At 46.4% G+C, this 17,304-nt stretch overlaps 1 protein-coding gene across 1 annotated transcript in view; it reads left to right on the forward strand.

Moving 5' to 3' along the window:
• The window catches only part of PARP9 (poly(ADP-ribose) polymerase family member 9), a 32,387-nt gene extending 15,339 nt beyond the window's left edge, over window positions 1–17,048 (forward strand). The window contains 2 exon segments of the mRNA XM_038752193.1: window positions 4,088–4,262; window positions 16,725–17,048. Coding sequence (XP_038608121.1) covers window positions 4,088–4,262; window positions 16,725–17,002 — 453 coding nt within the window. The 3' untranslated portion in view covers window positions 17,003–17,048.
• The last annotated feature ends 256 nt before the right edge of the window (window positions 17,049–17,304 follow it).

Here is a 17,304-nt window from a genome sequence, read left to right on the forward strand (position 1 = left end):
CCAACAGCGGGCTCACAGTCTAGAAGGGGGAGACAGACAACGAAACAAAACATGTGGACATTCATTCATTCATTCAATCATATTCATTGAGCGCTTACTGTGTGCAGAGCGCTGGACTAAGCGCTTGGGAAGTCCAAGCTGGCAACATGTAGAGATGGTCCCTACCCAACAGCGGGCTCACAGTGTAGAAGGGGGAGACAGACAACGAAACAAAACATGTGGACATTCATTCATTCATTCAATCATATTCATTGAGCGCTTACTGTGTGCAGAGCGCTGGACTAAGCGCTTGGGAAGTCCAAGCTGGCAACATGTAGAGACGGTCCCTACCCAACAGCGGGCTCACAGTCTAGAAGGGGGAGACAGACAACGAAACAAAACATGTGGACATTCATTCATTCATTCAATCATATTCATTGAGCGCTTACTGTGTGCAGAGCGCTGGACTAAGCGCTTGGGAAGTCCAAGCTGGCAACATGTACAGACGGTCCCTACCCAACAGCGGGCTCACAGTCTAGAAGGGGGAGACTGACAACGAAACAAAACATGTGCACATTCATTCATTCATTTATTCATTCATTCATTCAATCGTATTTACTGAGCGCTTACTGTCTGCAGAGCACCGTACTAAGCCCTTGGGAAGTCCAAGTTGTCAACATCTAGAGACGGTCCCTACCCAACCATGGGCTCACGTTCTAGAAGGGGGACACCGACAACAAAACAAAAAATGTTTACATTCATTCATTCATTCATATTTATTCATTCATTCAATCATATTTATTTCAATCATATTTATTCATTCATTCAATCATATTTATTGAGCGCTTACTGTGTGCGGAGCACTGGACTAAGCGCTGGGAAGTCCAAGTTGGCAACATATAGAGACAGTCCCTACCCAACAGTGGGCTCACAGTCTAGAAGGGGGAGACAGACAATAAAACAAAGCATGTGGACATTCATTCATTCATTCAATCAGATTTATTGAGCGCTTACTGTGTGCAGAGCACTGGACTGAGCGCTCGGGAAGTCCAAGTTGGCAACATCTAGAGACGGTCCCTACCCAACAGTGGGCTCACAGTCTAGAAGGGGGAGACAGGGAACAAAACAAAACATGTGGACATTCATTCATTCATTCATTCATTCATTCAGTCCTATTTATTGAGCGCTTACTGTGTGCAGAGCACTGGACTAAGCGCTTGGGAAGTACAAGTTGGCAAAATATAGAGATGGTCCCTACCTGACAGTGGGCTCACAGGCTAGAAGGGAGAGACAGACAACAAAACAAAACATGTGGACATTCATTCATTCATTCATTCATTCAATCGTATTTATTGAGCACTCACTGTGTGCAGAGCACTGGACTAAGCGCTTGGGAAGTACAAGTTGGCAACATCTAGAGACGGGCCCTACCCAACAGCGGGCTCACAGTCTAGAATGGGGAGACAGACAACAAAACTAAATATGTGGACATTCATTCATTCATTCAATCGTATTTATTGAGCGCTTACTGTGTGCAGAGCACTGGACTAAGCGCTTGGGAAGTCCAAGTTGGCAACATCTAGAGACGGTCCCTACCCGACAGAGGGCTCACAGTCTAGAAGGGGGGAGTCGGACAACAAAACAAAACATGTGGACATTCTTTCATTCATTCATTCAATCATATTTATTCATTCATTCAATCATATTGATTTCAATCATATTTATTCATTCAATCCTATTTATTGAGCGCTTACTGTGTGCAGAGCACTGGACTAAGCGCTTGGGAAGTCCAAGTTGGCAACATCTGGAGACGGTCCCTACCCAACAGCAGGCTCACAGTCTAGAAGGGGGAGACAGACAACAAAACATGTGGACATTCATTCATTCATTGAATCATATTTATTGGGCGCTTACTGTGCGCAGAGCACTGGACTAAGCGCTTGGGAAGTCCAAGTTGGCAACATACAGAGACGGTCCCTACCCAAGAGCGGGCTCCCAGTCTAGAAGGGGGAGACAGACAACGAAACAAAACATGTGGACATTCATTCATTCATTCATTCATTCAATCACATTTATTGAGTGCTTACTGTGTGCAGAGCACTGGACTAAGTGCTGGGAAGTCCAAGTCGGCAACATATAGAGATAGTTCCTACCCAACAGTGGGCTCACAGTCTAGAAGGGGGAGACAGACAACAAAACATGTGGACATTCATTCATTTATTCAGTCATATTTATTGAGCGCTTATTGTGTGCAGAGCACTGGACTAAGCGCTTGGGAAGTCCAAGTTGGCAACATAGAGAGACGCTTCCTACGCAACAGCGGGCTCACAGTCTAGAAGGGGGGAGTCGGACAACAAAACAAAACATGTGGACATTCATTCATTCATTCAATCATATTTATTCATTCATTCGATCATATTTATTTCAATCATATTTATTCATGCATTCAATCATATTTATTGAGCGCTTACTGTGTGCAGAGCACTGGACTAAGCGCTTGGGAAGTCCAAGTTGGCAACATCTAGAGACGGTCCCTACCCGACAACGGGCTCACAGTCTAGAAGGGGGGAGTTGGACAAGAAAACAAAACATGTGGACATTCATTCATTCATTCATTCAATCATATTTATTCATTCATTCAATCATATTGATTTCAATCATATTTATTCATTCAATCATATTTATTGAGCGCTTACTGTGTGCAGAGCACTGGACTAAGCGCTTGGGAAGTCCAAGTTGGCAACATCTAGAGACGGTCCCTACCCGACAGCAGGCTCACAGTCTAGAAGGGGGAGACAGACAACAAAACATGTGGACATTCATTCATTCATTCAATCGTATTTATTGAGCGCTTACTGTGTGCAGAGCACTGGACTAAGCGCTTGGGAAGTCCAAGTTGGCAACATATAGAGATGGTTCCTACCCAACAGTGGGCTCACAGTCTAGAAGGGGGAGACAGACAACAAAACAAAACATGTAGACATTCATTCATTCATTCATTCAATCATATTTATTCATTCATTCAATCATATTTATTTCAATCATATTTATTCATTCATTCAATCATATTTATTTCAATCATTTATTCATTCATTCAATCATATTTATTGAGCGCTTACTGTATGCAGAGCACTGGACTAAGCGCTTGGGAAGTACAAGTTGGCAACATCTAGAGACGGGCCGTACCCGACAGCAGGCTCACAGTCTAGAAGGGGGAGACAGACAACAAAACTAAATATGTGGACATTCATTCATTCATTCAATCCTATTTATTGAGCGCTTACTGTGTGCAGAGCACCGGACTAAACGCTTGGGAAGTCCAAGTTGGCAACATCTAGAGATGGTCCCTACCCGACAGAGGGCTCACAGTCTAGAAGAGGGGAGTCGGACAACAAAACAAAACATGTGGACATTCTTTCATTCATTCATTCAATCATATTTATTCATTCATCCAATCATATTGATTTCAATCATATTTATTCATTCAATCATATTTATTGAGCGCCTACTGTGTGCAGAGCACTGGACTAAGCGCTTGGGAAGTCCAAGTTGGCAACATCTAGAGACGGGCCCTACCCGACAACGGGCTCACAGTCTAGAAGGGGGGAGTCGGACAAGAAAACAAAACATGTGGACATTCATTCATTCATTCAATCATATTTATTCTTTCATTCAATCATATTGATTTCAATCATATTTATTCATTCAATCCTATTTATTGAGCGCTTACTGTGTGCAGAGCACTGGACTAAGTGCTTGGGAAGTCCAAGTTGGCAACATCTAGAGACGGTCCCTACATGACAGCGGGCTCACAGTCTAGCGAGGAAGCAGTGTGGCTCAGTGGAAAGAGCCCGGGCTTTGGAGTGAGAGGTCATGGGTTCAAATCCCGGCTCCACCACTTGTCAGCTGTGTGACTTTGGGGAAGTCATTTTACCCAGCGCTTAGAACAGTGCTTTGCGCTTAATAAATGCCATTATTATTATTATTAGAAGGGGGAGAGGGACAACAAAACAAAACCTATTAACCTAGTAAGCGCTTAATAAGTGCCATCGTAATTATTATTATGATGACGGCGGCCTTCCGGATCCCTGATATTCCATCCCCGCAGGTGGAGAGGGTGGAAAACGAGGTCCTGGAGGCGGCTTTCCAGCAGAGGAAGACTCTGGTGTCCGGACAGAAGGGCGCCTGGGCCCACACCAAGAGGCTCTACCAGCCCGTGCCATGGTTTACCCGCAATCTGGTGCCCAGGATCGGCTTCCAGAGGCTGCTGACCGGGCCCCCGGGTGAGTCAATCAATCAATCAATCAATCAATCAATCAATCATTCATCCATTCATTCATTCAATCGTATTTATTGAGCGCTTACCGTGTGCAGAGCACTGGACTAAGCGCTTGGGAAGTCCAAGTTGGCAACATCTAGAGACCGTCCCTACCCACCAGTGGGCTCACAGGCTAGAAGGGGGAGACAGACGACAAAACGAAACATATTAACAAAATAAAATAAGTAGAATAAATATGTACAAGTAAAATAAACAGAGTTACAAATATGTACAAACATATATATATATGGAGAAGCAGCGTGGCTCAGTGGGAAGAGCCCGGGCTTTGGAGTCAGAGGTCGTGGGTTCGAATCCCGGCTCCGCCACAAGTCTGCTGTGTGACCTTGGGCAAGTCACTTAACTTCTCTGGGCCTCAGTTACCTCATCTGCAAAAATGGGGATTAAGACTGTAAGCCCTACGTGGGACAACTTGATCACATTGTATCCCCCCAGCGCTTAGAACAGTGCTTTGCACATAGTAAGCGCTTAACAAATGCCATTATTATTATTATTATTATTATTTTGTTTATATTTTATTTTATTTATAAATATATTTTAAATATATTTTATTTTGTTTATATTTATGTATGTATGTATATATATACACACATATATGTTTATGTATATATATGTATGTATGTATATGTGTATATATATACATATATGTATATATGTATATGTGTGTGTGTGTGTGTGTGTGTGTGTGTGTGTGTATATATATATATATATATATATATATATATATATATACATACAAGGTGATCAGGTTGTCCCAGGTGGGGCTCACAGTCTTCATATTTATTGAGCGCTTACTGTGTGCAGAGCACTGTGCTAAGCTCTTGGGAAGGACAAGAGAAGCACTTGGGAAGTACAGAGAAGCAGCGTGGCTCAGTGGAAAGAGCGCGGGCTTGGGAGTCAGAGGGCGTGGGTTCGGATCCCGCCTCCCCCACGTCTGCTGTGTGACCTTGGGCAAGTCACTTCACTTCCCTGTGCCTCCGTTCCCTCATCTGTAAAATGGGGATGAAGACCGTGAGCCCCACGTGGGACAACCTCATCTCCTTGTGTTCCCCCCAGCGCTTGGAACAGTGCTTTGCACATAGTAAGCGCTTAACAAATACCAACATTATTATTATTATTATACTTATTATATATTATATATATTACATATATATATAATATATATATTATTGGAGAAGCAGCGTGGCTCAGTGGAAAGAGCCCGGGCTTTGGAGTCAGAGGTCATGGGTTCAAATCCCGGCTCCCCCACTTGTCAGCTGTGTGACTTTGGGCAAGTCACTTCACTTCTCTGCGCCTCAGTTACCTCATCTGTAAAATGGGGATTAAGACTGTGAGCCCCACGTGGGACAAGCCGCTCACCTTGTATCCCCCCCAGCACTTAGAACAGTGCTTTGCACATAGTAAGTGCTTAATAAATGCTATCATTATTATTATACAAGTTGGCAACATATAGAGACAGTCCCTACCCAACAGTGGGCTCACAGTCTAAAAAGTCCAGAGTCCATCCCCCTCATCATCATCATCATCAATCGTATTTATTGAGCGCTTACTATGTGCAGAGCACTGTACTAAGCGCTTGGGAAGTACAAATTGGCAACATATAGAGACAGTCCCTACCCAACAGTGGGCTCGCAGTCTAAAAGGGGACTCTCCCTCTCCCGCCGCGTCCCCCCCGGGGGGCTACTAGTCCAAACCGAGACCCCCTTCCTCTCCCCACAGCACTTTTATAGAATAATAATAATAATGATGGCATTTATTAAGCGCTTACTATGTGCCAAGCACTGTTCTAAGCGCTGGGGAGGTTACAAGGTGATTAGGTTGTCCCATGGAGGGCTCACAGTTTTAATCTCCATTTTACAGATGAGGGAAATGAGGCCCAGAGAATAATAATAATAAAAGCTAAAGGCACAAAGCAATTGAGGGCAGTTGGAGAACTTCCACCTCTGAAGATCTTTAATTATGGATGATTGCCTGAAATTGTTTATCCTGTATATATGTATATATGTTTGTACATATTTATTACTCTTTATTTTACTTGTACATATCTATTCTATTTATTTTATTTTGTTAGTATGTTTGGTTTTGTTCTCTGTCTCCCCCTTTTAGACTGTGAGCCCACTGTTGGGTAGGGACTGTCTGTATATGTTGCCAACTTGTACTTCCCAAGCGCTTAGTACAGTGCTCTGCACACAGTAAGCGCTCAATAAATACAATTGATTGATTGATTGATTGATTGATTTAGTATTTGTTAAGCGCTTACTATGTGCCAAGCACTGTTCTAAGCGCTGGGGAGGTTACAAGGTCATCAGGTTGTCCCACAGGGGGCTCACAGTTTTAATCTCCATTTTACAGATGAGGTCACTGAGGCCCAGAGAATAATGATAATAATTATAATAATAATAATAATAATGGCATTTGTTGAGTGCTTACTATGTGCAGAGCACTGTTCCCAGCAATAATAATGATTTTAGTATTTGTTAAGCGCTTACTATGTGCCAAGCACTGTTCTAAGCGCTGGGGAGGTTACAAGGTGATCAGGTTGTCCCACGGGGGGCTCACAGTCTTCATCCCCATTTTCCAGATGAGGTTACTGAGGCCTAGAGAAGAATAATAATAGTGATTTTAGTATTTGTTTAGTGCTTACTATGTGCCAAGCACTGTTCTAAGCACTGGGGTGGTTACAAGGTCATCAGGTTGTCCCACGGTGGGCTCACAGTTTTAATCTCCATTTTACAGATGAGGTCACCGAGGCCCAGAGAATAATGATGATAATAATAATAATAATGGCATTTGTTGAGCGCTTACTATGTGCAGAGCACTGTTCCCAGCAATAATAATGATTTTAGTATTTGTTAAGCGCTTACTATGTGCCAAGCACTGTTCTAAACGCTGGGGAGGTTACAAGGTGATCAGGTTGTCCCATGGGGGGGCTCACAGTTTTAATCTCCATTTTACAGATGAGGGAACTGAGGCCCAGAGAAGAATAATAATAATGATTTTAGTATTTGTTAAGCGCTTACTATGTGCCAAGCACTGTTCTAAGCACTGGGGTGGTTACCAGGTCATCAGGTTGTCCCATGGGGGGCTCACAGTTTTAATCCCCATTTGACAGATGAGGTCACTGAGGCCCAGAGAATAATAATAATAATGATTTTAGTATTTGTTAAGCACTTACTATGTGCCAAGCACTGTTCTAAGCGCTGGGGAGGTTACAAGGTGATCAGGTTGCCCCACGGGGGGCTCACAGTTTTAATCTCCATTTTCCAGATGAGGTCACTGAGGCCCAGAGAATAATGATGATAATAATAATAATAATGATGGCATTTATTAAGCGCTTACTATGTGCAGAGCACTGTTCCCAGCAATAATAATGCTTTTAGTATTTGTTAAGCGCTTACTATGTGCCAAGCACTGTTCTAAGCACTGGGGAGGTTACCAGGTCATCAGTTTGTCCCACGGGGGGCTCACAGTCTTCATCCCCATTTTCCAGATGAGGTCACTGAGGCCCAGAGAAGTGAAGTGACTTGCCCAAAGTCACCCAGCCGACAAGTGGCGAAGCGGAATTCGAACCCATGACCTCTGACTCCAAAGCCTGTGCTCTTTCCACTGAGCCATGCTGCTTCTCTCTTTCATAATAATAATAATAATAATAATAATAATATGGTATTTGTTAAGTGCTTACTATGTGCAAAGCACTGTTCTTCAAAATAATAATAATGGTGGCATTTTGTAAGCGCTTACTATGTGCCAAGCACTGTTCTAAGCACCAGGGAGGTTACAAGGTGATCAGGTTGTCCCACGGGGGGCTCACAGTCTTCATCCCCATTTTCCAGATGAGGTCACTGAGGCCCAGAGAAGTGAAGTGACTTGCCCAAAGTCACCCAGCCAACAAGTGGCGGAGCCGGTATTCGAACCCATTACCTCTGACTCCAAAGCCCGGGCCCTTTCCACTGAGCCACGCTGCTTCTCCCTTTCATAATAATAATAATAATGATGGTATTTGTTAAGCGCTTACTATGTGCAAAGCACTGTTCCTCATTCATTCAATCGTATTTATTGAGCGCTTACTGTGTGCTGAGCACTGTACTAAGCGCTTGGGAAGTCCAAGTTGGCAACATATAGAGACGGTCCCTACCCAACAGCGGGCTCACAGTCTCATCTGTTACTTCAGTTACTTCATTAGTTCCCTCATCTGTAAAATGGGGATTGAGACTGGGGACCCCATGAGGGACAAGGACCGTGTCCATCACATCATCATCATCATCATCAATCGTATTTATTGAGCGCTTACTGTGTGCCTAGCACTGTACTAAGCGCTTGGGAAGTCCAAGTTGGCAACATATAGAGACGGTCCCTACCCAACAGTGGGCTCACAGTCTAAAAGACTTGCTTGTCTCCACCCCAGCGCTTAGTACAGTGCCTGACGCACACAGTAAGCGCTCAACAAATAGCACAGTGATTATTATTGCCGAGCTGAGGCGGGGAGAGTGATGGAGCTAGCAGACACGATCCCTGCAATTGCACTTTCATTCATTCAATCATACTTATTGAGGGCTTACTGTGGGCAGAGCACTGTACTAAGCGCTTGGGAAGTCCAAGTCGGCAACATATAGAGACGGTCCCTACGCAACATTCATTTCATTCATTCAATCATATTTATTGAGCGCTTACGGTGGGCAGAGCACTGTACTAAGCGCTTGGGAAGTCCAAGTTGGCAACATATAGAGACGGTCCCTACCCAACATTCATTTCATTCATTCAATCGTATTTATTGAGCGCTTACTGTGGGCAGAGCACTGTACTGAGCGCTTGGGAAGTCCAAGTCGGCAACATATAGAGACGGTCCCTACGCAACATTCATTTCATTCATTCAATCATATTTATTGAGCGCTTACGGTGTGCAGAGCACTGTACTAAGCGCTTGGGAAGTCCAAGTTGGCAACATATAGAGACGGTCCCTACCCAACATTCATTTCATTCATTCAGTCGTATTTATTGAGTGCTTACTGTGGGCAGAGCACTGTACTGAGCACTTGGGAAGTCCAAGTCGGCAACATATAGAGACGGTCCCTACCCAACATCCATTTCATTCATTCAATCGTATTTATTGAGCGCTTACTGTGGGCAGAGCACTGTACTGAGCGCTTGGGAAGTCCAAGTCGGCAACATATAGAGACGGTCCCTACGCAACATTCATTTCATTCATTCAATCATATTTATTGAGCGCTTACGGTGGGCAGAGCACTGTACTAAGCGCTTGGGAAGTCCAAGTTGGCAACATATAGAGACGGTCCCTACCCAACATTCATTTCATTCATTCAGTCGTATTTATTGAGTGCTTACTGTGGGCAGAGCACTGTACTGAGCACTTGGGAAGTCCAAGTCGGCAACATATAGAGACGGTCCCTACCCAACATCCATTTCATTCATTCAATCGTATTTATTGAGCGCTTACTGTGGGCAGAGCACTGTACTAAGCGCTTGGGAAGTCCAAGCTGGCAACATCTAGAGATAGTCCCCACCCAACATCATCATCAATCGTATTTATTGAGCGCTTACTATGTGCAGAGCACTGTACTAAGCGCTTATTTCATTCATTCAATCATATTTACTGAGCGCTTACTGTGGGCAGAGCACTGTACTGAGCGCTTGGGAAGTCCAAGTTGGCAACATCTAGAGATAGTCCCCACCCAACATCATCATCAATCGTATTTATTGAGCGCTTACTATGTGCAGAGCACTGTACTAAGCGCTTATTTCATTCATTCAATCGTATTTACTGAGCGCTTACTGTGGGCAGAGCACTGTACTGAGCGCTTGGGAAGTCCAAGTTGGCAACATCTAGAGACGGTCCCTACCCAATGGCGGGCTCACAGGCTAGAAGGGGGAGACAGAGAACAAAACAAACATTTAGGAGTGCGAAAGGAGTCCAGTCTACTGTCCGCAGAGCACTGGACTGAACGTTTGGGAGAGGAAAAAAGAGACGACACCATCCCCGCTCTCACGGAGCTTCCGATACACTGCGTGCGGAGCACTGTGATACGCACTTGTAGAGCAACGGTGAGTAGACAGGATGCTGCCCTCATTCATTCATTCAATCGTATTTATTGAGCGCTTACTGTGTGCAGAGCACTGGACTAAGCGCTTGGGAAGTCCAAGTTGGCAACATCTAGAGACGGGCCCTACCCAACGGTGGGCTCACAGTCTAGAATCAATCAATCAATCAATCGTATTTATTGAGCGCTTACTGTGTGCAGAGCACTGGACTAAGCGCTTGGGAAGTCCAAGTTGGCAACATCTAGAGACGGTCCCTACCCAACAGTGGGCTCACAGTCTAGAATCAATCAATCAATCAATCAATCGTATGTATTGAGCGCTTACTGTGGGCAGAGCACTGGACTAAGCGCTTGGGAAGTCCAAGTTGGCAACATATAGAGATGGTCCCTACCCAACGGTGGGCTCACAGTCTAGAATCAATCAATCAATCAATCAATCAATCGTATTTATTGAGCGCTTACTGTGTGCAGAGCACTGGACTAAGCGCTTGGGAAGTCCAAGTTGGCAACATACAGAGACGGTCCCGACCCAACAGTGGGCTCACAGTCTAGAATCAATCAATCAATCAATCAATCGCATGTATTGAGCGCTTACTGTGTGCAGAGCACTGGACTAAGCGCTTGGGAAGTCCAAGTTGGCAGCATATAGAGACGGTCCCGACCCAACAGTGGGCTCACAGTCTAGAATCAATCAATCAATCAATCAATCGCATGTATTGAGCGCTTACTGTGTGCAGAGCACTGGACTAAGCGCTTGGGAAGTCCAAGTTGGCAGCATATAGAGACGGTCCCTACCCAGCAGTGGGCTCACAGTCTAGAATCAATCAATCAATCAATCAATCAATCGCATGTATTGAGCGCTTACTGTGTGCAGAGCACTGGACTAAGCGCTTGGGAAGTCCAAGTTGGCAGCATATAGAGACGGTCCCTACCCAGCAGTGGGCTCACAGTCTAGAAGCAGCGTGGCTCAGTGGAAAGAGCCCGGGCTTTGGAGTCAGAGGTCGTGGGTTCGAATCCCGGCTCCGCCACATGTCTGCTGTGTGACACTGGGCAAGTCACTTAACTTCTCTGAGCCTCAGTTACCTCATCTGTAAAATGGGGATGAAGACTGTGAGCCCCACGTGGGACAACCCAATCACCCTGTATCCCCCCCAGCGCTTAGAACAGTGCTTTGCACATAGTAAGTGCTTAACAAATGCCTATGAGCCCTCCAGGTGGGACAATCTGATCACCTTCTAGACTGTGAGCCCACCGTTGGGTAGGGACCGTCTCTATCTGTTGCCAACTTGGACTTCCCAAGCGCTTAATACAGTGCTCTGCACACAGTAAGCGCCAGCGCTTAGAACAGTGCTTTGCACATAGTAAGCGCTTAACAAATACCATTATCATTATTATTAATAAATACGTTTGCATGAACCTGATCACCTTGTATCCCCCCCCAGCGCTTAGAACAGTGCTTTGCACATAGTAAGCGCTTAACAAATACCATTATCATTATTATTAATAAATACGTTTGCATGAACCTGATCACCTTGTATCCCCCCCAGCGCTTAGAACAGTGCTTTGCACATAGTAAGCGCTTAACAAATGCCATCATTATTATCATTTCTCTGTGCTGAGCACTGTACTGAGCGCTTGGGAGAGGTGTGGACCGTGAGCCCACTGTTGGGTAGGGACTGTCTCTATATGTTGCCAATTTGTAATTCCCAAGCGCTTAGTCCAGTGCTCTGCACATAGTAAGCGCTCAATAAATACAATTGATGATGATGATGACAGCAGAGTAGCGGCGTGGCTCAGCAGAAAGAGCCCGGGCTTTGGAGTCAGAGGTCACGGGTTCAAATCCCGGCTCCGCCACTTGTCAGCTGGGTGACTTTGGGCAAGTCACTTCACTTCTCTGGGCCTCAGTTCCCTCATCTGGAAAATGGGGATGAAGACTGGGAGCCCCCCAGTGGGACAACCTGATGACCTTGGAACCTCCCCAGCGCTTAGAACAGTGCTTTGCACATAGTAAGCGCTCAACAAATCAATCAATCGTATTTATTGAGCACTTACTGTGTGCAGAGCACTGTACTAAGCGCTTGGGAAGTCCAAGTTGGCAACATATAGAGACAGTCCCTACCCAACAGTGGGCTCACAGTCTAAAAGATATTATTATTATTATTATTATTATTATTATTATTATTATTCTTGTTGAGCTCCTTGAAGGCACGGATTGTGTCTATTATCTCGACTGTACTCTCCCAAGCACTGAGTCCCGGGTAAGCGCTCAATAAATACCAGATTGCTCGACTGACTGTCGATGGTATTTATGAGTGCTTACTGTGTGCAGAGCGCTGGGGACAACGGAGGTAAGAGAAGCAGCGTGGTTCAGTGGAAAGAGCCCGGGCTTTGGAGTCCCTGGTCTGGGTTCGAATCCCGGCTCCGCCACCCGTCTGCTGTGTGACTTTGGGCAAGTCACTTCACTTCTCTGAGCCTCAGTGACCTCATCTGGAAAATGGGGATGAAGACTGTGAGCCCCCCGTGGGACAACCTGATCATCTTGTATCCCCCCCAGCGCTTAGAACAGTGCTTTGCACATAGTAAGCGCTTAACAAATGCCATCATCATTATTATTATTATTTCTCTGTGCTGAGCACTGTACTGAGCGCTTGGGAGAGGACAACAGAGTTAGTAATTATAACAGAGAAGGAGCGTGGGCTCAGTGGGAAGAGCCCGGGCTTTGGAGTCAGAGGTCGTGGGTTCAAATTCTGGCTCCGCCACGTAGCTGCGTGACTTGGGGCAAGTCACTTCACTTCTCTGGGCCTCAGTGACCTCTTCTGTAAAATGGGGATGAAGACTGTGAGCCCCCCGTGGGACAACCTGCTCACTTTGTAACCTCCCCAGCACTTAGAACAGTGCTTTGCACATAGTAAGCGCTTAATAAATGACATTATTATTATCATTATTATTATTATTAATCTCGGCTCCACCACTTGTCAGCTGGGTGACTTTGGGCAAGTCACTTCACTTCTCTGGGCCTCAGTGACCTCTTCTGTAAAATGGGGATGAAGACTGTGAGCCCCCCGTGGGACAACCTGATCACCTTGTAACCTCCCAAGCACTTAGAACAGTGCTTGGCACATAGTAAGTGCTTAATAAATGACATTATTATTATTATTATTATTATTATTAATCTCGGCTCCACCACTTGTCAGATGGGTGACTTTGGGCAAGTCACTTCACTTCTCTGGGCCTCAGTGACCTCATCTGGAAAATGGGGATTAAGACCGTGAACCCCCTGTGGGACAACTTGATCACCTTGTAACCTCCCCAGCGCTTAGAACAGTGCTTTGCTCGTAGTAAGCGCTTAATAAATGCCATCATTATTATTATTATGAATCCCGGCTCCACCACTTGTCAGCTGTGGGGCTCTGGGCAAGTCATTTCACTTTTCCGGGCCTCAGTGACCTCTTCTGTAAAATGGGGATTAAGCCTGTGAGCCCCCCGTGGACAACTTGATCACCTTGTAACCTCCCCAGCGCTTAGAACAGTGCTTTGCACGTAGTAAGTGCTTAATAAATGACATCATTATTACAACAGAGTTAAGAGAAGCAGCGTGGCTCAGTGGAAAGAGCCCAAGCTTCGGAGTCCCTGGTCTGGGTTCGAATCCCGGCTCCGCCACATGTGTGCTGTGTGACTTTGGGCAAGTCACTTCACTTCTCTGAGCCTCAGTGACCTCATCTGGAAAATGGGGATTAAGACTGTGAGCCCCACATGGGACAACCTGATAATCTTATATTTACCCCAGTGCTTGCAACAGCGCTTGGCACATAGTCAGCGCTTAACCAATACCATTATTATTATTATTATTATGACAATTGAGGTATTGGTTAAGCACTGACTATGTGCCCGGCACTGTACTAAGCGCTGGGGTGGATCCAAGCCAATCGGGTTGGACACAGCCCCTGTACTGCGTGGGGCTCACGGCCTCAATCCCCAGAAAAGCAGCGTGGCTCAGTGGAAAAAGCCCTGGCTTTGGAGTCAGAGGTCATGGGTTCGAATCCCGGCTCCACCACATGTCTGCTGTGTGACCTTGGGCGAGTCACTTCACTTCTCTGAGCCTCAGTTACCTCATCTGTAAAATGGGGATTAAGACTGTGAGCCCCCCCGTGGGACAACCTGATCACTTTGTACCCCCCCCCCAGCAATTAGTACAGTGCTTTGCACATAGTAAGCGCTTAACAAATGCCAACATTATTATTATTATTGTTATTATTATTTGACAGATGAGGTCACTGAGGCCCAGAGAAGTGCAGGGAGTTGCCCAAGCAGCATGAGAAGCAGCGTGGCTCAGTGGAAAGAACCCAGGCTCGGGAGTCAGAGGTCATGGGTTCAAATCCCGGCTCCGTCACTTGTCAGCTGTGTGACTTGGGGGAAGTCACTTCAATTCTCTGGGCCTCAGTCCCCTCATCTGGAAAACGGGGATTAAGACGGTGAGCCCCCAGCGGGACAACCTGATCACCTTGTAACCCCCCCCCCCAGTGCTTAGAACAGTGCCCTGCACATAGTAAGCGCTTAATAAATGCCATCATTATTATCATTGTAATTGTAACAGAGAAACAGCATGGCTCAGCGGAAAGAGCAGGGGCTTTGGACTCAGAGGTCATGGGTTCAAATCCCGGCTCCACCACTTGTCAGCTGTGTGACTTTGGGCAAGTCACTTCACTTCTCTGGGCCTCAGTTCCCTCATCTGGAAAATGGGGATTAAGACGGTGAGCCCCACGTGGGACAACCTGATCACCTTGTATCCCCCCAGCGCTTAGAACGGTGCTTTGCACATAGTAAGCGCTTAATAAATGCCATCATTTTTATCATTGGACTTGTGCCTAATCCCAGCTCTGCCACGCGTCTGCTGGACGACCCGTGGGACAACCTGATCACCTTGTAACTTCCCCAGCGCTTAGAACAGTGCCCTGCACCTAGTAAGCGCTTAATAAATGCCATCATCGTTGTAATTATAACAGAGAAACAGCATGGCTCAGTGGAAAGAGCAGGGGCTTTGGAGTCAGAGGTCGTGGGTTCAAATCCCGGCTCCACCACTTGTCAGCTGTGTGACTTTGGGCAATTCACTTAACTTCTCTGGGCCTCAGTTTCCTCATATGTAAAATGGGGATTAAGACGGTGAGCCCCACGTGGGACAACCTGATCACCTTGTATCCCCCCCAGTGCTTAGAACGGTGCTTTGCACATAGTAAGCGCTTAACAAATGCCATCATCATTATTATTATTATTGGACCTACAGTCTAATCCCAGCTCTGCCACGCGTCTGCTGGACACCCGTGGACAAGTCATTCATTCAATCATATTTATTGAGCGCTTACTGTGTGCAGAGCACTGGACTAAGCACTTGGGAGGTCCAAATTGGCAACATCTAGAGACGGTCCCTACCCAACAACGGGCTCATCATCATCATTCATTCATTCATTCATTCATTCAATCGTATTTATTGAGCGCTTACTGTGTGCAGAGCACTGGACTAAGCGCTTGGGAAGTCCAAGTTGGCAACATCTAGAGACGGTCCCTACCCAACAGCGGGCTCACAGTCTGAAAGGGGGAGACAGAGAACAAAACCAAACATATTAACAAAATAAAATAAATAGAATAGATATGTACAAGCAAAATAAATAAATAAACAAATAAATAAATAGAGTAATAAATCCGTACAAACATATATACATATATACAGGTGCTGTGGGGAAGGGAAGGAGGTAAAATGGGGGGGATGGAGAATTGGACCCATGGTCTAATCCCCGCTCTGCCCCGCGTCTGCTGGACGACCCGTGGACAAGTCACTTCACCTCTCTGGGCCTCAGTTCCCTCATCTGTAAAATGGGGATTGCAGTAATGACGATGAGAAGGGTCTCCCCCTTTTAGACCGTGAGCCCCCTGTTGGGTAGGGACTGTCTCTAGATGTTGCCAACTTGGACTTCCCAAGCGCTTAGCACAGTGCTCTGCACACAGTAAGCGCTCAATAAAGACGATTGATGATGACGATGATGATATCATAAATGGGGATTAAGTCTGTGAGCCCCACGTGGGACAACTTGATTACCCTGTATCTACCCAATCGTATTTATTGAGCGCTTACTGTGTGCGGGGAACTGTACTAAGCGCTTGGGAAGTACAAATTGGCAACATATAGAGACAGTCCCTACCCAACAGTGGGCCAGCGCTTAGAGCGCTTAATAAATGCCATCATTATTATTATTATTATTATTATTATCATCCTCGGCGGGAGGGCACAGGTGGTTGGCGGGGGGGTGGAAGGACGTAGTGGGGGTACCAACTGAGCGCCCCGATGTCTCCATCTCTAGAGCCGCGGCTGGGGGACGGCATCTACTTCGTCCAGGACCCGGCCCAGCTGGCGGCGGGCGGGCCGTGGGGGCCACCGTCGGGCGCGGACGTCCTGGCCCACGTGTTCGAGGCCGACGTACTGACCGGCGGGTCCGGCCCCGGCCAGGAGACCTTGATGACCGCCCCCGCGGGCTGCCACAGTGTGACCGACGGCGCGGGCACCTTCGTGGTCTTCTGTCCCACCCAGGCCCTGCCTCGCTACCTGCTGACCTGCGCCCGGGCCCGCCCCGGGCCCTGACCCTCGGACCCTCGGTGGAAAGAGCCCGGGCTTGAGAGGTCGTGGGTTCGAGTCCCGGCCCCGCCACATGGCTGCTGGGTGACCTTGAGCAGGTCACTTCACTTCTCTAGGCCTCAGTTGCCTCAGCTGGGAAATGGAGATGAAGACCGTGAGCCCCATGTGGGACAACCTGATCACCTTGTATCCCCCCATTCATTCATTCAGTCGTATTTACTGAGCGCTTACTGTGTGCAGAGCACTGGACTAAGCGCTTGGGAAGTGCTTTGAACATAGTAAGCGCTTAACAAGTACCGTCGTCATTA

The sequence above is a fragment of the Tachyglossus aculeatus genome, chromosome 1, assembly GCF_015852505.1.
Source record: "Tachyglossus aculeatus isolate mTacAcu1 chromosome 1, mTacAcu1.pri, whole genome shotgun sequence".
NCBI classification, from domain to species: domain Eukaryota; kingdom Metazoa; phylum Chordata; class Mammalia; order Monotremata; family Tachyglossidae; genus Tachyglossus; species Tachyglossus aculeatus.